General features: G+C 54.2%; 1 protein-coding gene across 1 annotated transcript; it reads left to right on the top strand.

Annotated features, from left to right (window-relative positions):
- Positions 1-1457: 1457 nt before the first annotated feature.
- Positions 1458-22278, top strand: LMOD1 (leiomodin 1). Its single transcript, XM_082295995.1, has 3 exons — positions 1458-1767; positions 19068-20657; positions 21451-22278. Exons 1-3 carry the CDS (start codon positions 1507-1509, stop codon positions 21475-21477), a joined length of 1878 nt encoding a protein of 625 aa, XP_082152121.1. The 5' UTR covers positions 1458-1506; the 3' UTR covers positions 21478-22278.
- The last annotated feature ends 454 nt before the right edge of the window (positions 22279-22732 follow it).

The raw sequence follows: 22732 nt of genomic DNA, 5'->3' as shown, positions 1-22732 counted from the left end.
GGGGATGGAATCCACTGCAGCAATGTTTAAGTTTGTCCACTTGGAAACTAAACCAAACAGTTTCTACTACAATCTGGAAAAAATCTCAGCCGTGCTGGTGAATCATAGGAAGGATATGAGCAGGACCTGGGCACTGCAGCACTGGAGATAAGGGAAATCCTGGAATGCACCAAGAATGTACATTTCCTGTCAGGATGGGGAATGTCTCGTTTGTTACACGCGGCACTTGGAGACTCACCTGAAGCACCCAGTGCCTGTGGATGGGATCTGGCCAGGACGGGATCTGATCAGGAAGACAGACAGAGGAGGTGATTTGGCTGAGGAAAATCCTAGGGGAGCTTGTTTTGTCAAAAAAGACCAAAGGGCTCCTTGCTTGGATAAGCAGACAGAGGCCTGAGAGCAGGCAGTAAATATTAGGAGGATGATAAAGGATGAAGAAAACCAGGATGGAGCTGGCAGGATAACGAATGGGTACAAAATGCTGGACATGGGGTAAAGCTGCCTGGAAACTTGGAGAGAAGAGCCTGTCTCCTGTCCCTGTGAGAGAACTCCCAGGTGCCAGTAGAGCTTCTATATGGATTAGGGAGATGGAAAGTTGGTGCCGCCAGCCAAAGCCCAGGCTTAGGGCACTGCCTGGACCAGGAGCAGGGGAGACTCAGGAATTCCACCTGTGCAGAAGGAGGGATGTCTTTGGCGCTTGGCAAGGGGAAGTGGGAGTGTGTGAGGAAGAGCAGCTGCAGGAACAGCCCCTCAGGGTCTGTGGGTCGGTGGGAGCTCTGACAATCCTCGGGGGGTCAGATCTGCAGAGCCGGGAGCGCTCACTACCTGCTGCCTCCATCCCCCGATGGAACCGGTCTGCATCGGCACCACCACCCCCACCCCTTTGCGAGGGGCTGAGCGCTTCGGCTGACGGCACCAGTCCAGACTGCAGCGGCATAAAGAGGGAAACTTCCTCTGGAGTGGGTGCTTCCTTACCGATTTCAGCCAAGAGCTGTCACTGTCACAGCAGAGCCTCCCCCCATCCCTTCGTAGCTACGCTGCCCACTTTAGTAGCCCCTCAGCCCCCATGGCCCAGGCTGGGGCTGCCTCCTCCACCCACCATCCCCGGCCTGCCGGCTGGTGCATTTTTCCCTGTTTTCTCACTGGGTTGGCCCATTGCCTTTAAAAGGCGAAATGCTTCGGACTAAATTTGGTCATGTAGCTCTGCATGGTTCCCTGGAATGTCCTCGGGTTTCAGACTCCTCTGATAGCACCATTCCCCGCCTCCCGCCGGGCTCCATTGGCTTCCCAGCACCCGAACCGCCGCTGGATCCTGTTATTGGCCAACTCTTGGACCGAGGGGTGTCCCCTCTGGATAACCACCGTATCCCGGGCTGCAGAGCTGCTGAGATTTAACACTTCAGCACCTGCTGCTGCTCGGGAAGCAGCCTTGGAGCTTCGGCTTCTGTTTTTTTCTCCTGCTTTGGGTACCACACAACCGCCACCGTGTCTCGCCAGCGAGCCAAGATGTCCAAAGTGGCCAAATACCGGCGACAAGTTAGTGAAGATCCAGATATAGACAATTTATTGTCTACTTTGTCTCCAGAGGAGATGGAGGAGCTGGAAAAGGAGCTGGATGTGGTGGATGCGGACGGGAGCATCCCTGTGGAGCGCAGTCAGAAAAACCAATCGGAAAACTCCTCACCTGGCCCACAAAACTGTGACACGGCTCTCAACCACCACGACAAGGACACCAGGAGGGTCCTGCAGCGGGAGCACTCGATAGACGTAAGTCACATCCCCCACTGCTGCTGCGGGAAAGGTGGGAACACACCTCAGCCCTCCCCCCGGCCCGGGCTGAGTGAGGGACGAGATGGAAAACACAAAACCCGAGAAAGGCGTGCCCTTGCTGAGGAGGAAGAGCTGTCCCGGAGAGATCAGGGAGCTGGTGCAGGCACTCCGCGAGGGAACAGGGTGTCCCGTAAAATCCCGGTGATACTAGTAAAGCCCAAACCTGTGCTGGTGCCAGGGATCTTCTCCCTACCCCTGCTCTAACATCCCTGGGCAGGGCTGGGAGCGGAGCTGGCATTCCCAGGAGGCTGCTGGAGGGGCCGGTGCAGTGACAGCGATCCCACAGGCTGCATTTCCTCCTTTTTTTTTTTAACCCTCCTTTGGAGATCTCTGGGCTCTTGGTCCTTTCAGTTCTTCTTGTGCAAAAGCTTAAACAGTCTCTGGTTCTCGTGGAATAAAAAAGTTTGCTGCTTTGTGGAAATCATGTCGAGAAGCAGGTTTTACCCCATGCCGTTTGTTTTGCATTTATTATTCACTTCAAATTCCGTCTTTTGCTTTGTTTTGGGTATATTTATCTCCCTCTCTGCACCTGGCAAATCCTTTAAGAGTTTGCTTGGAGCTCGAGAGTTTCATGTCAGTCCCTCTCCTCTTTTTATGCCTTGCCTTAGTGGAAGCCAGTCCAGCTTTTCTGTAACATTTATTAACCTCAGCACTAAGAATATTTGGGATTCATGCATGGAAGCCTGGGAAGCATCTGGTTTCCCTAGTTTTTCATGACGGGCTGAGCCAGAAAGTGAAAGACAGCGACTCTTCAGCGACTGATCCGTGTGGTCACGGGCTGGTTTCATGTCCCAGGCGGGATTCGCATCTGCTGTGCCGGGGCAGGGCTGGGGAGTGTTGGCAGCACAAGCAGAGCCAAGGATTATGTGGATTCCCCTCTGCCCTGGCTCTGATTCCAGATCTATTCCAGGTCACCCAGCTGTACCCTGGGTCTTCCAGCTGGGTAATCAATCTGTAACTACACCAGAGCACTTGGAAATTTCTCTTTTGGGATATTTATGGAGTTTATATAGGAGTCTCTTGACTGTGGCCTGGGCACCCTTATTACCTTCTAAATATTGGAATGAAAATTGCACCTATAGGAGAAATGACTGAAGGTTGATTTTGAAGAGCTGAATAAGGGGTTAAATTGTTCCCCCCCACACCCCTGTCCTGGGCAGCCTGGGAGCTCCCTCTGGGTCTGAGGACAAGGCACAGCTTTCACCTTCTATATGTGGTGCTTGGCATGGGCTGGGGGACAGTGAGTGCCGTGCCCCTCACCACAAGGGCTCTGCCTGATTTCCTCACCAGCGGAAAATTTCGCTGTGGTGGGGAAGTGCAGGTGCTGCAGGACAAACCTGCATGGAGAGGGAAATGCTCTTATGTGGGACCAGTCATCCCAGTGACCGCTGGTTTGCAGGTGATCCTAAGATCACTGGAAAATCTGCTTTTTCAGGTGGGGGCACCCTTGGGTTTGACATCACTTGTGTTGCTATTTCAGTTTTAACTGTTGGAACATGAGGGGCTGACTGGAAATTGGCATAGGGAAGTGTCCATGATCAGGAGGAAGGGAGAAAATTTGTGGGTTTTGTTAAAAAGAGACCTGGTTAAACGTAATGTTGTTTGGAAATGCCTGACAGTGTGTGTGCAGTGGGAGAGGACTTGGGATATGGAAAGGCCTGGGGAGGAGAGACACCTGGGAGAGAGTGTAGGGCTCTGGCTGGAGGGGAGGGCAGCACGGAGGTCCTGGAAAAGCTCCTGCTCCTCTCTGAGGAGCTTCAGGCTGTAAAGACAAAGCACACTGGCCACCAGTCAAGTTTGTCAGTGCAAGCGGCCCAGTTCGATTGCAGTGCAGTAACTGGATAGCGCAGAACTGACTTTCTTCTATTTCAATCCCTGGAGGCCAAGAAAAAAATATATCCTCCACCCCTTCCTCCCTGGCATTGTTAGGATCTGGGATTAGCACCTAGAAAATGCCAGCTTGCATTGCTGGCACATCAGATCATGCTGGTGGTGGAGCAGGGCTGTGCTCTGCCATGGGGCCTGAGGACGGCGTGGGATGGGATCATCAGACCACAGGAACAGTCACAAAAACCAGTGCAGGAAGCCAATGGTCCCTTCTGTCTGAGGAAGCCCCAGGGCTGTGTTTTGTTTCAGGATGGAATGAGAACATGGAGCCATCCAGAGCACTCCAGGCAGGTGCCGAGCTCTCCCCCAGCTGCTCAGTGCTCTGAGGCCTCCAATGACAAATCCCTCTCATGTGTCAGCAGATTTCATGTTGTGCCAGCCAGCGCAGGCATGGTGGCCACACTCCCACGGGGTTGGCATTTCCCCAGGGTGTGCAGGCATTGCCCTGTACATGTCTATCCCAGCCCCTCTCCATCAACAGCTCCCAGGATTCTGAAGCAAGTCCAGAGGAGGCCACAGAGATGCTCTGAGGCCTGGAGCCCCTCTGCTCTGGAGCCAGACTGGGAGAGCTGGGGGTGTCCAGCCTGGAGAAGAGAAGGCTCCAAAGAGACCTCAGAGCCCCTTCCAGGGCCTAAAGAGGCTCCAAGAGAGCTGGAGAGGGACTGGAGACAAGGGCCTGGAGTGACAGAACAAGGGGGAATGGCTTCCCACTGCCAGAGGGCAGGGTTAGATGGGATATTGGGAAGGAATTGTTCCCTGTGAGGGTGGGCAGGCCCTGGCACAGGGTGCCCAGAGAAGCTGTGGCTGGAAGTGTCCAAGGCCAGGTTGGACTGGGCTTGGAGCAACTTGGGCTAGTGGAAGGTGTCCCTGCCTGTGGAGGGAGTGGAACGAGATGATCTTTAAGGTCCCTTCCCACCCAAACCATTCCATGATTCCAAGAAGTCCAGACAGACAAACTCTCTGTAGTTCAAGGACAAGAATCTGCCCTCCTGTCCCTCCCTATTGAAGAGACATTGCAGACACAGGATAACATCTTCCAGATGTTCACAGGGCCAGTTCCATTGGAATTCCCTCCCATTCCTTCCCTGCCCTTGTTCCTGTGCTTTTCTCCCCCCCACCCCCGCCCCACTCACACATCTACTTCTGGCTTGCAAAGCTTTCTCTCGATGCCTTAAATCAGGAATGCCAGGCACCGTGTCTGCAATGTCTCTTCAATAGGGAGGGACAGGAGGGCAGATTCTTGTCCTTGAACTACAGAGAGTTTGTCTGTCTGGACTTCTTGGAATCATGGAATGGTTTGGGTGGGAAGGGACCTTAAAGATCATCTCATTCCACCCCCTCCACAGGCAGGGACACCTTCCACTAGCCCAAGTTGCTCCAAGCCCAGTCCAACCTGGCCTTGGACACTTCCAGCCACAGCTTCTCTGGGCACCCTGTGCCAGGGCCTGCCCACCCTCACAGGGAACAATTCCTTCCCAATATCCCATCTAACCCTGCCCTCTGGCAGTGGGAAGCCATTCCCCCTTGTTCTGTCACTCCAGGCCCTTGTCTCCAGTCCCTCTCCAGCTCTCCTGGAGACCCTTTAGGCCCTGGAAGGGACTCTGAGGTCTCTTTGGAGCCTCCTCTTCTCCAGGTGAACACCCCCAGCTCTCCCAGCCTGGCTCCAGAGCAGAGGGACTCCAGGCCTCAGAGCATCTCTGTGGCCTCCTCTGGACTTGCTTCAGAAGCTCCATGTCCTTATGTCCTCCCTGCTGCTCTTCCATGCCTCGTAATGAGAATCTGTGTATGGGACTGTCTGTTAGCTGGGATGTGCAGGAATTCCTCCAAAGTGCAAAATAAGGTATTTTGTAGGGAAAGGTTGAGTTTCTGCCCATCTCACTGTTCTTGCACTCATTGCCCTGTTCTTGGACCGGCTCCAGGCACCTCCATTTCCACCTAAATATTGGGAGAAGTGGGTATATTTAGAAATATTGTAACTACATAATAACACATCTTCTTAGTGATGAAAAGGGCAAACTTGGGTAACTAGGAAGCAGATTATAAACATCCCAAAATAGACATGAGCTTTGCCCCAACCTTTCCACACTGGGCAGCCAAATTCCCATCTTGGTGATGCAGTAATAAATTAATCTTAATTTTGTGTTGCTAAGGAGTGGAAGTACCCAGCTCAAGGGTGGGGCTTGGGCCAGTGCCCCTCTCTGGATGTACTCAACAAGGTCCATGTGTCACAGTAGCTGGAATTAAATGAATATTCATGAGTAGATAAATGAAGAGATGATTTCTATTAGCTCATGGCTCTTTACTGTCACAGGCAAAGACGTAATGAGAGAAATTCCAGTTACAAACATGCTGTGAAGTTGATGCTGTGGTGCTAAACAGCCAGAGGGCAGGGATAGATGGGATATTGGGAATGAATTGTTCCCTGTGAGGGTGGGGAGGCCCTGGCACAGGGTGCCCAGAGCAGCTGTGGCTGCCCCTGGATCCCTGGCAGTGCCCAAGGTCAGGCTGGACGGGGCTTGGAGCAGCCTGGGACAGTGGAAGGTGTCCCTGCCCATGGCAGGGGTGGGACTGGATGGGACTTAAGGTCCCTTCCAATCCAAACCACTCTGGGATTCCATGAGTTACCAGGAGCACAACTGACTTGCTGTCACTTGAAATCCTCTTATCATGCCTGGGATTTCTGTCCAGAAGAGGAAAAGCTGCATGTGCCAGGGCACAGGTGCTCTGTGCAGCTGTCCCTGTGGGATGGGTTTCTTTGAGAGCTGAGCTGTGTGAGGAGATGGGGTCTGTGGGAGCTGGTCCAGTTCCTCTTTTGTTGGTGACATCTACAAAACCCACGTGTCTATGCAGACAGCACAGTCATACCCACCCTGGGAACACCCCATCCATGGGGTCTCTTCCATGGTGATCTTTAAGGGAATGATCTTTAAGGTCCCTTCCAAGCACAACCATTCTGTAATTCCATTATCTTTTCCACTGGCATTTGGTCAGCCCTAAACACTCTCAGGAAACCTTTGCCAGATGGGACCTGGATGCGAAGAGCCCGTGGGAAGGATCTCCATGTGTACCACACATGCCATGGTCTGGTGCTTTGCTGGACAGGTCCTCCTTAGCAGTTGCCAAATCCACAGCAGGAGGTTTTACTTTTCAAAGCATTCCACAAAATCCACCTGCAGCTGTTCTTGGGTCTCCTTGGATTCCCACCTGGCCTCACCACAGTGCCCTGGTGGCTCCCAAAACACCGAGCACCTGGTGACAGAGGCAGCCCCTCCTTGTGCTTTCCCTTCTCCAGCATCACTATCTTCCCTGGGAATGCATGGAGCCTCCTTCCCTCAGCTCACAGAGTCATGGAACATCCTGAGTTGGAAGGGGACCCACAAGGACCACTGAGTGCAGCTCCTAGACCTGCACAGGACAACCCCAAAATCCCACCGTGTGCTTCAGAGAGTTGTCCAAATGCTCTTTGAAGCTCACCTGTAAGGGGAGGATACCTGGATGTCCCAATCCCATCAGAGTTCCCGGCCCTGCCTCCCAACAGGTCCGGTTTTGATTTGATTTCATGCAGCTTCAAGCAGGGATGGCTGGGAAGTGCAGGGAAGTTGCATGAGGGAGCATTATCCTGCTTATGGAGGGGAGTCATTTCAGGGCCACAAACCCACTTCTTTTAGGAAGACACTCATGTTGTGGGTGTCTCTTTCCATGGAAGCCCAGGAACCAGTTTCCTGGAGGAGAAGACTCTGAACAGGAGATGCTGGATGCCAGGGCAATTGTGCACAGCCAGAGCCAGATGTGCACAGCCAGGGCCAGATGTGCAGAGTACAGATGGTCCCTGTATTTTTGTCTCATGAAGGCTGAACTCCCTTCCCAAAGGAGAAGCTGAGGTGGTTCAGTTATCGCCCAGCATCTTTTCCCTTCCTCTCAGATATCTCACTCCCCAAGCGCACTCCTCTGCAGGCAAGACCCCCTCCTGTTCCAGGTCCATGCATCCTTATCCCTGCAGGCTCCTGGGAATGTCTCCATGTCCCCAAGCTCTTCTCGTGGAGGCTGGAACGGCTCTTCATGGCCCAGTTTGGATGCAGAAGGAAAAACAGTGACCTCAGAGGGTTTATTTAATCCAAATTCTGCATATCTGAAGGATGCCGGTGCCAGAGGACAGCAGGTCCTATTGCCATGGAGAAGGTTTTCTTTTTACAAGACCTGGGGAAGGTCTTGTAAAAAGTCCTGCCTTCCTTTCTAACTCTCTCAGGCTTGGAACTTGCTGCTGGGTGGTTTTTAATCCAGTGGCTTGATTTCCCGCCATGGAAAGTAGGGATCCTCAGCAGTGAGCCCTTCTTCAACACCACAGGCAAACAAGCCGGGATTTAAATTTCTTATTAATGCTCAAAGCTTGTCATCTTTTCTTGAAAATATCTGGAGGGAAAACAAGCTCCACATTTAACTCACTGGTTCAGACTCGAGGGAATTTGCAAACAAGGGTATAGCAGGGATTTTATCATTCCTTGAACATCTTCCCAGTTTGTCCCTAACATATGTGTACTGAAACTCTGCTCTTCTGTTTATCAGCTGGTTCTGTCAACTGCCAAGACCGTTCCTCCTCCCTTCCAAGAGTCTTCACTAGTTCCCAGCCCTTGCCTCTCTTTTAGCCATGTCCTGACCTGGTCTCTTTTCCCTCATCAGAGAATCTTTATGATTGGAAAAGACCGCTAAGGTCATCAAGTCCAAAGAATCCCAGAATCCCAGACTGGTTTGGGTGGGAAGGGACATTGAAGCCCATCCCATTCCCACCCCCTGCCATGGGCAGGGACACCTTCTACTGTCCCAGGGTGATCCAGCCTGGCCTTGGACACTTCCAGGGATGGGGCAGCCACAGCTGCTCTGGGCACCCTGTGCCAGGGCCTCACCACCCTCACAGGAGAGAACGGACCAGAATGTGTTGTTCTGAACAGCTTCTGGCCTCCAGAAGAGGTGAAAGGGGGTGGGTGACACCGGGACATCCACCCAGAGGCTGCTCCAGTGGCTTCTGGCTCATGGAATGGGCAGTGGGCAAAGATGTGGATCCTTCCACCAGCACACAGAGGGGACTAGAGCTGGCAGCTTCCTGGACTTTGCGTTCCTCCATGGATGAAAGCCAGGGATATCCAAACTAGTCACACATTTGGAAAGAAACCAAAGGTATTGAGCCATTCCTATTTGGTCCTTAAAGGAGGTCACAGATGGTGCCTCCAGCTGCACAAGTCACTCTCCAACTCCCTGACAGGAGGGAGCAGCCAGGTGGGGGTCGGGCTCTGCTCCCAGGGAACAGGGACAGGACAAGAGGAAAACGGCCTCAAGCTGCACCAGGGGAGGTTCAGGTTGGACATCAGGAGGAATTTCTCCATTGAAAGGGTGGTCAGGCTTTGGAAGGGGCTGCCCAGGGAGGTGGTGGAGTCTCCATTCCTGGAGGTGTCCAAGGAATGCCCGGACATGGCCCTGAGTGCTCTGGACTGGATGACAAGGTGGGGGTCAGGCACAGGTTGGACTCGATGATCTCAGAGGTCTTTTCTGACCAAATTGATTCTGTAATTCTGTGGAGTCCAGGAGATCCCTTTTATTTGTCACCTTTCATTGCTCAGAAATGAAAACTGTTTTCTGTGCTCTGGTGTTTTGTTCTGAGTTTCTGAAAAAGTCCCAACCCTGTCACAAGAGGGACAAGCAGCACAAGCAGGAGCTGTTCCCTGCAGCAGATGATAAAACAACCCTCCAAGGTAAACACAGAAGCAAGAACAATCCCATGACAGCTCCCAGAAGGATCTGCAGTGTGGAGAACAACTGAGAAAACTGAAGTGAGAGCACAGGCATCTTTGAGCTGCATTCCTGAAAAAATGGTGTGAGAAAGACCTTCACGGCTGAATTGGTGTTTTTGTAATGCCCTTGGGGTCAGAAGCCTTGCTCTCCTTGTTTTTCCTCTTGTGACCAGGGCAAGTGGCAGCACAAAGCGTTCCCAGTGACACGGAGGTCACGCCAAAGGCACACACAAGTCTGGGAGATCCACAGTCCATCTAAGGGCACAAGCAGGGAAAAAATGTGGATTTCTAGTCAACTGGAAAAAAAAAGAGTAAAAATCTGAGTTCTATATTTACATAAAGCACAACTGGGATGCAGATAAATCCATGGAAATGTTTGGAGTGTTTAGCTTACATGGGCTGAGCTGCCCGGGAAGTTTAGGACATGTTTATGTTGAGCTGATAAATAGACATGGAGGAGGAGAAGAGCGGGGTCCCTTATGTGTCCCTCTCTTTCGCAGCACTGTGACATCACTTGTGTGCTAAAACCATCTCAGTGACTCAGCTCCCAGCAGGATGCTGGGATTAACCGGTCATATTGCTCCATCCCACCCTTTGCTGTGTGGGAATCGTGGCAGGATGGAGCAAAAGGATCTCAGTGTCAGGGCACATGTTTTGAAGTCAAGATGTGGCTGACAGGATGGCAGGGGACAGACACACCGTGGAGGGTCAAGAGATCTGCTCTGTCCTTTCCTCTGCCCAGAATGTGGAGTAAACAGGGATGAAAACAGAAAGGAAATAAAACCAAACAGCTGTGGAAACAACAAGAGCCTGTGCCAGCCATGGTGTGGCAGCAGGACCAGGGCAGTGCCCATCCCCTGTGCTGGGCACTGGTGGGGGTCACACCTTCAATCCTTCGAACAGTTTTGGGCTGCTCAGCGCAAGAAAGTCATTGAGAGGCTGGAGCATGCCCAGAGAAGGGAACGGAGCTGGGGAAGGGTCTGGAGCCCCAGGAGCGGCTGAGGGAGCTGGGAAAGGGGCTCAGCCTGGAGCAAAGGAGGCTCAGGGGGGACCTTGTGGCTCTGCACAAGTCCCTGACAGGAGGGGGCAGCCGGGGGGGTTGGGCTCTGCTGCCAGGGAACAGGGACAGGAGGAGAGGGAACGGCCTCAGGCTGGGCCAGGGGAGGGGCAGGGTGGATATTGGGGAAAATTCCTGCATGGAAAGGATTGCGAAGCCCTGGCATAGGCTGTCCAGGGCAGAGGTGGAGTCACCTTCCCTGAAGGGATTTAAGAGCTGTGTGGATGTGGCTCTTGTGGATTTGGGTGGTGAACATGGCAGTGCTGGGGGAATGGTTGGACTTGATGACCTTAGAGGGCTTTTCCAACCACAGTGATTCCATGATTCAGTAATTTGCTGAAACACAGCTGGAGAGGCACCAGCCCAGGTCACAGAGGTGTCCTGTGGAGCTCTTTTGCCATGTGCTGAGCTTACACACGGTATTTGGGTCAGGATTTATGCTGCATGCTGCTGAGGGCTCCAAGGGGTCCCTCCTGCTGACAGGGGCACCATGGCATATGTTGGACATGCCTGGCACAGGAACGAGCACCTGCACAGCCATGGGAGCTTCTGCTGAGGAGAGTGAGCTGCTGTTTGCTTCCTTACAGGGAATTCCCCAGTTCCCAAGAACCAGAGATGGTGACCCCTGGCATGCCCGGCTCTCTCCCACTGAGTGCTCTGTCCTGGGACGCAGCTCCCATGTAGTGCCAGAGCCTGAGGAGCCGGTGCTCCTGTTTCCCACAAGCTATTTAAGGGAATCACCAGCAAGCCAATGACCAGCAAAACTGGTTTGATTTTCCAGGGAGGCACCTGGAGCTTGGCTCTTCTCACCTGCTTCAAGGACCCGAAATCATCTTCCAACACCAGATGCCCACGGGCAGGGAGGGGTCTGTGACAATCCCATGGGCTGATGGATGGGATCCATTGGACACCTGCACCAGCAAGGGGCCTGGAGATGTGTCCATGTGTTCCCATGAGGCTGGGAACAGTGTCCTGCTCCTTGAGCATCCAGCCTTTACGACACAGAGGATGGAGATAGGATTGCTAGGGCTGAATTGCAGTTCTCCTGTTCCTAAAAATCCGAGGAATGCTTTTTGTGGGCTTCCCACAAAATGCACTGGGCAGAAATCCAGCCCAGAGGTGTTTGTGGTGTGAATCGCTGGCATTCTCTGCCCTTTTTAACCCCTGATGAAGAGACAACCAGGGAAAAGGTCTCATTTTGGGAATATCCAGTTCAGCCATGGCAGTGCCAGGAGAAGGGCTGGGAATACAGCAAATAGAAGAGAAAAACCTAGACTTCTAAAGACAGATTTTGTTAGAGGAGCAAAAGTTTCCATTTGCAGAGTATACAGTGGCTTTACAGCTTTCTGGAAAATGGCTGTGTCTCCACGGAAGGGCTGGAGCTCTTCTGTTAAGGGAAACCAAGTTGAAATATTTATCGGCCTTAATTCAGGAAAAAAATGCAAAATCAGGGCCAGAAGCTGCCCAGTCTCTGGAGAACAGTTCTGCATCTCAGAAAGGGGACTTCTTAAAAACACTGGCCTGAGACATGCAAAGACACAGTGATATTTGGGGTCAGAGAGGTCTGGCCAGAAGGGAAGGGGAAAAGCTGAGCTCCTCATTAAAATGACAGGATAATATGTGAGGCAGGACAGGGCAGGGAGTTGCTTACATCTCTCTGGGCTTTGGCACACAGAGCATGGCCAGGGGTCATGTGTGTCCCAGTGCTGGAAGCTGAGGTCCTTTTACCCTTCCTTCATGCCAAGAGTCCAAACATACCAAGAGAGAAGCTCTTTGCAGCCTGATCCTCTCAAGGAGCCCTGAGGATGTGAGCAGGGTCTCCCACAAAGCTCTCCATGGTATTTGCTCTCAGCTGAGGAGCAGAAGGGTTGTCCGGGGTGTCCCAGGGTCAGCAGAAGTCTTGTGGTCCTGCTTCCTCTGCGGGTCTCTGGCAATCCAGGCTCAGCAGCTCCCAGGACTCAGCCAAGGACACAGCATTCTTTCTGGGAATGTCCTTGGCTCTGAGTTGTCCCTAGGTTACTCAAAACTGGCTGAAGAATGGAGGGAAAGAGCTTGGGCAGCTTGTTGTGGTTTGGCTTGACTCTAGCAGCCCTCTCCAGGAGCAAGTACCCAAATACCAGGAACCTCAAACAACCTGCAACCCCCCTGCCTTTGCACCAGCCACCTTGACGGCCTCTCCATGCAGTGGGACAGTCTTGGAGGACATCCCCGTCCCTGAGGAGCTCTCACAGGGCTCATGCTCAGCCTCCTCAGCCTGCAGGGTCACACTGAGAGGTGGAGGGGTGCTGGTGCCTCATTCATGGGCTCTGGCTGGGGTTTGGGATAGCTGGGTGGGACACAGGGAACATGGGGGTCCTCAGAGTCTGGCAGGTAGGGAGGTGTCTCCAGAGGGTGATCCCCAAAGTTAGAGCTGTGGATTCAATCCCAGAGTCCTGTGGTGGCTCTGGAGACTTTATAGGGCTTGGCAGCATGTGTAGGACAGACTGAAACCCCCCAGGCAGTGAAAGCAGATTGGCTTGTTGGTCTTGGATCCATAATTATCCCTAAACCTGCTCCTTCAAGTAACCCAACCCAGCTTCCTTCCCTCACCAGTCTGGTCTGGGACCCCCACAGCTGACCAAGAGATTTTGGTGAATTGTCTCTCTGTGTCTCAGAGGTCTGCCCTCATCCCTGGGCTTCCCCATTTTTCCACCTCCAAAAGCCAGTCAGGATTTGTGTGGGACCAACGGAGTTGTGCTGGTGTTGTCTAAGCCATGCCCTGCCAAGAGATGAACTGGAAAAAGTCCCATAGGCTGCAGGAGGAATTTCTCATCCCAGCAGAGGCTGGGAGAGAGGAACAACCCCTTGGCCTGGGCATTATTCCCAAGTCTGCAGCTCTGGAGGGATTCTGGTTGCTTTGCAAGGAACACAGTTCTGGGGGGACAGTCTTTGTTGGTGGCCAAATCCACGTGCCAGATAGCCAGCATGGCCCTGCCAGGGGAGCTGCCAGACAAGAGGGAGGCAGTGGGTCCCCAGAGAAGGGCTGTGGTGGGCTCCAGTGCAGACGCAGAAACCACCATCAGCCACCCTGGAGCTGACCCTGGATTTCCCAGCAGTATGGGTTATTGGGATGGGCCTGATCCTGGCTCATGTTTCCCCTGTTGTGCTCCTGAGGTTCTCATATCATCACGGGGTGATGTCTCACACTCAGCTTCCAGAGGCCCCCAGAGCTGCAGGTGATATTAGAGACAGAGCCAGTGTCATGGCTGAGTTCACTGTTCCTGGAGCCACTTCCACAGGAGCTGCACGTGCAGGTTTGGCCTGAGATCTTTTGCCCAGCATGACCCGTGTCCCCAGCAGTCACCCGCACAGAGGAGCGTCCTGAATCATGGAATGGTTTGGGTGGGAAGGGACCTTAAAGATCATCTCATTCCACCCCCTGCCATGGCAGGGACACCTTCCACTATCCCAGGCTGCTCCAAGCCCAGTCCAACCTGGCCTTGGACACTTCCAGCCACAGCTTCTCTGGGCACCCTGTGCCAGGGCCTCCCCACCCTCACAGGGAGGAATTCCTTCCCAATATCCCATCTAACCCTGCCCTCTGGCAGTGGGAAGCCATTCCCCCTTGTTCTGTCTCTCCATCCCTTGTCCCCAGTCCCTCTCCAACTCTCTTGGAGCCTCTTTGGGCCCTGGAAGGGGCTCTGAGGTCTCCTTGGAGCCTCCTCTTCTCCAGGTGAACACGCCCAGCTCTCCCAGCCTGGCTCCAGAGCAGAGGGGCTCCAGGCCTCAGAGCATCTCTGTGGCCTCCTCTGGACTTGCTTCAGAAGCTCCACGCCCTTCTGATGTTGGAGGCCTTCTGGCTTCCCCCTTTCAGCCAAGCCCTCCTTGAACCCCAGTGGGGTACTCCTCCCTGGAGCCAGCACAGAGCTGCTCATGCCCCTGAGATTCCATCCTCACATCTTTCTTCTTTGGCTGAGCCAAACACATCCTGCCCTGGTGGGACCATGAGGGACATACCCAGGACATACCTCTGAAAATAACTGCAGGCTGGGGAAAGTTGGCCCCTTCCAAAGAAAAAACTTCTGCAAACGTATTTCCATATGTCCCCTCTGCCAGAGACTGATCCAGCAGCTGCCAGGTCACCAAGTGCCCCTTCCCTCATCTTGGCTACAGGATTTGTGAATCCCTGGGTAACACCTCCTCTCCTCTCCTCTCCTCTCCTCTCCTCTCCTCTCCTCTCCTCTCCTCTCCTCTCCTCTCCTCTCCTCTCCTCTCCTCTCCTCTCCTCTCCTCTCCTCTCCTCTCCTCTCCTCTCCTCTCCTCTCCTCTCCTCTCCTCTCCTCTCCTCTCCTCTCCTCTCCTCTCCTCTCCTCTCCTCTCCTCTCCTCTCCTCTCCTCTCCTCTCCTCTCCTCTCCTCTCCTCTCCTCTCCTCTCCTCTCCTCTCCTCTCCTCTCCTCTCCTTTCCCGTCTCCTCTCTTCCCCTTTCCCTTGGAAATCTGCTCTGGGCACAGCAGGGTGACTGTGCCCACATTCTGCCTGCTGAACAAACAGCCAGCTCAATAACTACCATTAAACCAGCAGTTTTCTACCCCAAAATGAGCTGTGGGGTTTTCGGGGCAGGAAGTGAGACCCTCACTCCGCCTCCAGATTCACTCTCCCCATCCCCAGCTCTATCCCCAGCCCCATCCCTTGTTCAGTGCTGGAGCGAGTGCTTGGATTCCAGGCGAGAAGTTCCCAGTCTCCTTTGCCTTTTAAGGCAACATCTGAGTGGGTTTGAGGGTTACAAATGCTAACAAGCCATGGCAATGCTCATTTTAGTCTATTTAGAGGAAACGGGAAGGCATTTCAGTTCATCAAAACACTGGTGATTAATCAACCGAGTACCAGGCTGTTTTCATTAGGCTTATTTTTAAAGGTCTGACACGCTGTGTAAAAATATTCCCCTAATAACTGTGCTTGTGGCAGAGGGAATGGCACAGAGGGGGTGCAGCTGCACTGGTTCCCAGGTACCCAAGGTAAATATGCCAGTGGGCAGAGAGGAGTGAGCAGGCAGGACTTGGGATGGCCATGAGGAGGGGAGAGCTGGCCCTGGGCTGCAGGAGAAGCTGTGCTGGTGGCCACAGGGACAGCCAGGGTTTCCAGAGCAGGGGAAAGTTGCTTTTCTCTCTCCTCTTCCCCATCCCCTGCCATGCAGCTCTGCCACCAAGCTCCACTTCCAGCTGCACTTCCAGCCTGGAGGTGAGGACTTTGGCATGGTCACCAGCCAAAGTGACACCTGAGGCTGGCACCTGCAGCAGGGCTGGGCCAGTGGGCCACACTGAGAGCCCAGGGATGGGTGGAAAGTCAGGAGGGGACAAGGACACGTTCCCTCCTGGGCACACATGTGGCCTCAGGCAGGGCCCAGAGCAGACCTGCTTTGGAGATGTCCCCAGGCTCCAGCAGGGGATGGAGATGGGCTGCAGTGACCCTTGGCTTTAGAAACACACATCTGGTTTCTTGCCTGAACTTTTTTCCTCCTGATTCCTCCCCCTCTGCTGCCACTGGAGCTGGGCGCCTGCCAAGGACTCTCCCAAGGCAGCTCTGCAGGAGATAGAGCAGCTTGAACTCTCATCCCCTGTGACCATCCAGCACTTCTCCCAGTAACCTGCAGTTCTTTGATGGGATCCTTCTGATGCATCCCAACTTTGCTGGATGCAAATGATGCCACAAGTGCTACCAACAGCGGCAGAAACACCCATGACGGTCACTGCATATCTGCTGCATTCCCTTTTTCCCATTCTTGGGGCCACACCTGGCTCCTTTTCCCCTGGCTTATTTTCCCTGACTTCTCTCAACTCCTTTTCTCCGGATTCATTTCCCCCCCCATTTTCCCACATCCCATTCTCTGGCTCCAGGTCTCTCCTCCCCCAGACCTGCCCCACAGCACAGCACGTGGACATGTGGACCCACATCCATGGATGGAAGCTTTAATGAGATACCAGGACATTCCCAGCATGTGCTGCAGCAGCCTTCCCAAGCAGGGAGCTTGGAGTAAACCATCACCTTCTCCGAGTATGGGAGATGTTGCTGGTCATTCTCACCAGGGTTTTTATCCCTTTCTCCAAGATCTGCTCATTCCTGGCCAAAGCCTTTGCTCTGCTTGGTCTTGCATGTGCCCAGAGTGCTCAGGGGAGACTCAGGGGTCCCCAGTGTCAGGCTGGGTGAGCTTGGGCTGGGAGGGAGAAGATTTTTGGAGCAGTTGGCGTGGAGATGAGGCTGCTGGCTCTGACTCAAGGGGTGCTCAGCCTGTGGTCACCAAAGGGTCGCAGAGCCCTGAGGAGGATGGATGTCCTTTCTCACAGGAACCTGCAACCTGGGCACTGGAGAGGCCCTGTTGGGCACCAGCAGTGGAACAAGTGTCCTCATCCCACAGTCCTCCTGCCAGGGCTCTTGCTCCACCGAGGTGCTTCAGGATGTCACTGAGCATCCGGGCACCATCCTGGGAACAGGCCACAGCTTGGTGAGAAGAACCTCCAGCTCAGCATCAGAGGAGGTGGCATCACCTGCTCCCTGCAATCCCCAGGATACCTCTGGGAGCCCTGTGCCTGGTCCCTGGGGTGGCAGCAGTGGGGACTGTGTGGACACCAGGCCAGGCTCTGTAGGGGTCTGGCACGAGCCCTCCTGTCCCTGTTCAGCCTTGTGCCAGGGAGCCAAGAAACCTCTTAACTAAATAAACAGCTCTCTCGTCCCCAATGGCATCTGTTTATACACCAGGTACAAACAGTCCCCGGGGCTGCCCATGCACAGCCAGTTCTTTCCACAAAACATCTGTCCCTGAGGGCTGGCAGTGCTGTGCGTGGGGAAAGCTCAGCCACATGCTGCCCCAGCATGGACACCATGGAGTCCCAGGATGGACAAGAGGAGGAGGCCAGCCTGACTGCAGACTGGGGTGTCTGGATTCAGATTTGGGGGTTCCAGGCACCGGGTGAAGCCACAGTGCTGTCCTAATTGTGAGAGGGTCCAGGGAGACTGTAAAGGCGTCACAGCTGCATCTCCCAGAGGCATCTTCCTTCCTGCTTTCCCTGGAGTCCTAAAATCCCCCCAGCAAAGATGATGAGCCAGGCCAGTGGTGAGGACCTGTGTGTTCCCTAGCTGTGGAGGAGGGAGAAGGAGGTTTAAATCGCCAACCTTGATGTGAAATTTATGGTAGGATCCTCCACTGTGCAGCAAACTTGGTCCCAGTGTCAAGTTCATCTGCCTTCAGCCACCTGAAGCATTGGCTCCTCTCCCTTGGGAAGGGATGTGTTTCATGTCATGGAGTCCCACATTTGTTTAGGTTGGAAGGAACCCTAAAGTTCATCCAGTTCCACCCCCTGCCATGGCAGGGACACCTTCCATTAGCCCAGGTTGCTCCAAGCTCCGTCCAGCCTGGCCTCGGACACTTCCAGGGATCCAGGGGCAGCCACAGCTTCTCTGGGCACCCTGTGCCAGGGCCTCCCCACCCTCACAGGGAGGAATTCCTTTCCAATATCGCATCTATCCCTGCCCTCTGGCAGTTTAGAGAGAAGGATGGGAACCATATCAAAGGTCATACCAGTGCTGATGGAGACCCCTCCTACCCCCTCAGCCTTGGGTGAAGGCTGCAACAAAGCATTGGCTGTGTCCCCAAGCTGCTGGAGCTGGTTGTGACCAGCAGCAGTGCCCAGGACAGGCTGTGCCAAGGGCAAGGGTTGGGTGCTTGTAAAAATGACCAAAACTTCCTTCTGACCTTCCCCCAGACTCTCCAAGTTAAGCTCTTCCCTCTTATGATGTCTTTGGACACTGGAGCAGATGTGCTGGGAGAACCTCATGCATGAGAAAGCAATAAATGCCATGCTTCCATTTCCTCGCTTTTCTGCTCAAAAGTGCAAGCTGCTGTTGAAAGGAGAATGGTTTCGGAGAGCCCAGGGTTGGAGTGACTGCTGGGTCAGCAGTGCCACTTGGGACACTGCTGTGGGTGCTCCCCTCCTTGCACACACATCCAGGACAGCATGGGAAGTGTTGGGCTGCAGACTGTGAAAAGCCACTAAGCATCCAGCTGGAAACCATTTAGGAAAGGAGGGAAAGCACCTGGGGCTCACAGGGAGACAGGTGCTACCTCCATCCCCAGTTAGAACAACGATTAAAAAATGATAACTTGTAATGGGTATGAGAGGAGGTGCCTCCCGCAGCTTGTTAGTTCATGGCCTGTTAGGGAGGGTTTCCTGCAGACCTCCGAGCTCTTTGGGAAGGGGTTGGAGGCAGAAGAAGAGCAGGGCTGCCTTGGAGAGCTGCAGCAGGATCTCATCACACCTGGGTCCTGCAGGCTCTGCCTACATTCAAGGCACTCAGATGCTGAACCCTTTCCTGGAGCTGGGACCTCAGCTGGGCCAAACATTCCTCTTCCAAAGGCCAGCAACAGGCTGCAGGATGTTCCCATGTGACAGAGGTCGGTGACAGTGAGACTGGGGTGGCGAGTCTGTAGGTCAGAGGCACCTGTCTCTGTAATTCCCAGGTGTTTTTCTCTCACTAGGAAAGCAGGTTGAGCAAGAATAAGGGAGACAAAAATGAAGAAGGAAAAGGAAAGGAATCTCCTTCCAAAGACCTGGCCCAGAAACGAGATACTAAAGTGGGGAAAGACTCTAAAAAGGAAGAAAGTGCTCAGAAAACAGACCTGAAAGGTAAAGCTGAGACTGAGACCAAGAGCAAAGAGAACAAAGCCATGAACGATAAAGTCAAGGCCATGGAGAAAAAGCTGATGGGGAAGGACAAGAAGGAGGAAGAGAAGGGTTCAGTGTTGAAGAAGGGAACAGGGAAGGACAAAAAGGAGGAAGAGAAGAGCTCAGAGTTGCAGAAGGATGCAGGGAAGGATAAAAAGGAGGAAGAGAAGGGCTCAGATTCAAAAAAGAAGGATGCAGGAAAAGATAAAAAGGAAGAAGAGAAGGTCTCAGCAGCAAAGAAGGAGACAGAGAAGGAAAAAAAGCAAGAAGAAAAGGATTCAGCATCAAAGGACACAGGGAAGGACAAAAAGGAGAAGAAGAGTTCAGAATCAAAGAAACAGGCAGAAGAAGACATAAGAGGGGAAGGTAAGAAAGAAAAAGATAAAAAAAAAGAGGAAAAGGGTTCAGCTGTGAAAAAATCTGAGGCAGATGAAAAGGATAAATCCCAGACAGAGCCAGAAAAGGCAGAAAAGGTGGAGGAGAAACAGGAGGCCAAGGCAGGAGCTGGGAGCAGCCCTTCCAAGCCTTCCTCCAGCAGCTCTGCAGATCAAGCCAAGGATGATGAAGCCTCCAGCATCTTTGACGAGCTCATCGAGAAGGTGAAGAACAACGACGCTGAGGTGACCGAGGTCAACGTGAACAACTCCGACTGCATCAACAACGAGACCCTGGTGCGCTTCACCGAGGCCCTGGAGTTCAACACTGTGGTCAAGGTGTTCGCCCTGGCTAACACCCGCGCTGACGACCACGTGGCCTTCGCCATTGCCATAATGCTCAAGTCCAACAAGGTGCTGACAAGCATCAATTTGGACTCCAACCACATCACGGGCAAGGGTATCTTGGCCATCTTCCGGGCACTGCTGCAGAACAACACGCTGACAGAGCTACGTTTCCACAACCAGCGGCACATCTGCGGGGGAAAGACCGAGATGGAGATCGCCAAGCTCCTGAAGGAGAACACCACACTCCTGAAGCTGGGCTACCACTTCGAGCTGGCTGGGCCACGCATGACCGTCACCAACCTGCTGAGCCGAAACATGGACAGGCAGAGACAGAAACGACTCCAGGAGCAGAAACTGGCACAGGAACGGGGCGAGAAGAAAGACCTTCTGGAGGTGCCCAAGCCTGGAGCGCTGCCGAAGGGGTCCCCCAAGGCATCCCCGCAGCCATCCCCCAAGGCTTCTCCCAAAAGCTCTCCCAAGAAAGGGGGGGCACCCACCACACCACCCCCACCTCCTCCCCCGCTCGCTCCACCGCTGATGATTAACGAGAACCTGAAGAACTCACTCTCACCGGCCACGCAGAGGAAGTTGGGGGACCGGGCGCTGCCAGTCCAGGAGAAGAACTCTCGGGACCAGCTCCTGGCAGCCATTCGTTCCAGCAACCTCAAACAGCTCAAGAAGGCAAGTGCAAGGCCAGGTGGGGCCCACCCACGGGGTGGGGCTGGGGGCTGGGGGCCGAGGTCCTTGCCACTGTCACTCTGGCAGTGTCCTCTGGAGCGGGGTGTCCATGCTCCCAAACCCTGCACAGATCCAGCCCTTTGCCAAGCACATGGGGAAGGAAGATCCATCCTTTAACACCATCCCTGCAGAGCAGATGGGGTCAGCAGATCCATCCCTTGGCAGAGCTCCTGTGTTTGGCAGATCTGCCAGGATCCAGGGGTTGGGACACGAGGAAGAAGCCATCCATAACTTATTACTCACTGCGCCCTTGATACCTCGTTGTTGTGGCTGAGCCCACGCCCCTGGGGTGGGAGGTGACCCCAGGATGGCTGGAGGGGCTGCATCTCCAATGCTGGTCCCAGCATGGAGCCTTGAAACCTCTCACACACTCTGGGTGGTTTGTGTCCCTGCTGGGCTGTCCATGGGCTGGAGTGTGGGGACAGCCAGAGGTCATTGAAAGATTTGGACTGGAAGAGACCTTAGAGACCATCCCTTTCCTGCCATGGGCAGGGACACCTTCCACTAGCCCAGGTTGCTCCAAGCCCAGTCCAACCTGGCCTTGGACACTTCCAGGGATCCAGGGGCAGCCCCAGCTTCTCTGGGCACCCTGTGCCAGGGCCTCCCCACCCTCCCAGGGAACAATTCCTTCCCAATATCCCATCTAACCCTGCCCTAGATGTCTCTGGACCACATCAGGGACATTCCTGCAGCCCCTCCCATTGTTCTCCCAGTAATGGGGTGTCCTTCCCTGCAGGTGGAGTTGCCAAAGCTGCTGCAGTAGGGAGCGGGAGGATTTTTCCCCTGCAGCCCATGGCAGAGCCCCAGACACTCACCTTTCTCGTGACTGTTTCCATGACAAGCCCTTTGGAACCTGCAGTGACCGATGCCAAGGAGCAGGGATCTCTCTGGGACACGGAGGACGGGCCGGGCCCAGCAGGACATGATGGAGGACATTGTATTTATTTTTTGATGGTTGTGAAGCCTTCAAGCTCACTCTTCTGCCAGCACCGTGCCCCGCCGGAGATGCCAAGAACAGAGCAGGGGTCTGCAGAGCTGATCCTTATGGAAATCCCCCCCTCAGAGAGCAATGAAGGGGTTTGGCACCCTCTATCCAGGGTCCAGCCTGGGGTGAGCGGGAGTACCCCCAACCTTGGGGGGGCAGCAGGGGACACCCAGATCATCATCACATCACCACAAGGTCTCTGGGTGGCCAGCAGAGTTTTGGGATTCAGGCACAGCAGTGGCTGCAGAGTCGAGGGTTCAGACTAGATGTCAGGAGGAATGGGAGGGTCGGAGAAGGGAGCAGCCAGGGAGAGAGGAGGCATGGAAGTGGTGGGACATGGGGAGCCAGGCTGAGGCCAGGAGCTCCGGGCATCTTTTACACACCCACAGCACTGCTGGGGGAGCCCCAGAACCCTCAGAGCATGGAAGCCAAATCCATCCCAGGGAAAGGAGGGAAAGCACCGGCTCGAGGGTAGTGGGTTTTGGGGTTATGGGATGCCCATCCTTCCTGTCGTGATGCCTTGATCACGATTTGTACGACTGCGGCCACTGCATCAGCAATAAAGCTCACCCGACGCTTCCCGTGCCTCCGGACAGCTCCACTCCCCCAGACCCCAGACTGGGAATGGGCTCAGCAACCTCGGCCAGGGGCAGCTCTTCCCTCTTCCACACCCACAGCCCACCCTGAACTAGGCACCCTGGGACCACGTGGACACCCCAACCTGGGTGTCCCTGGTCACCCACCCACCCAGAACCCCCCCCCGGATGGGGCATTCGGGACCCCCCAAATGAGACAACCAAACCCTCCCAAATGAGGCACCCTGCTGCTGCTGGACACAACCAGGCACCCAGAGCCATGCAGACACCCCAAAAGCCTGGAGTCACCCAGACCTGGGCACCCCAGGACCACCCCACAGTCACTCCCAACCCTTTGAGGCCACCCAGAACTGGGCACCCTGGGGCTGCCTCAGGGTCACTCCAAAACCCCGGCGTGACCCCAAAACGGGGCACCCCACCCCCCGGGCTCACCCATA

The sequence above is a fragment of the Coloeus monedula genome (genome assembly GCF_965178545.1).
Source record: "Coloeus monedula genome assembly, chromosome: 23".
Classification (NCBI taxonomy): Eukaryota; Metazoa; Chordata; class Aves; order Passeriformes; family Corvidae; genus Coloeus; species Coloeus monedula.
Note: the sequence above shows the minus strand (reverse complement) of the source record. Positions and strands in the feature narration are given on the sequence as shown.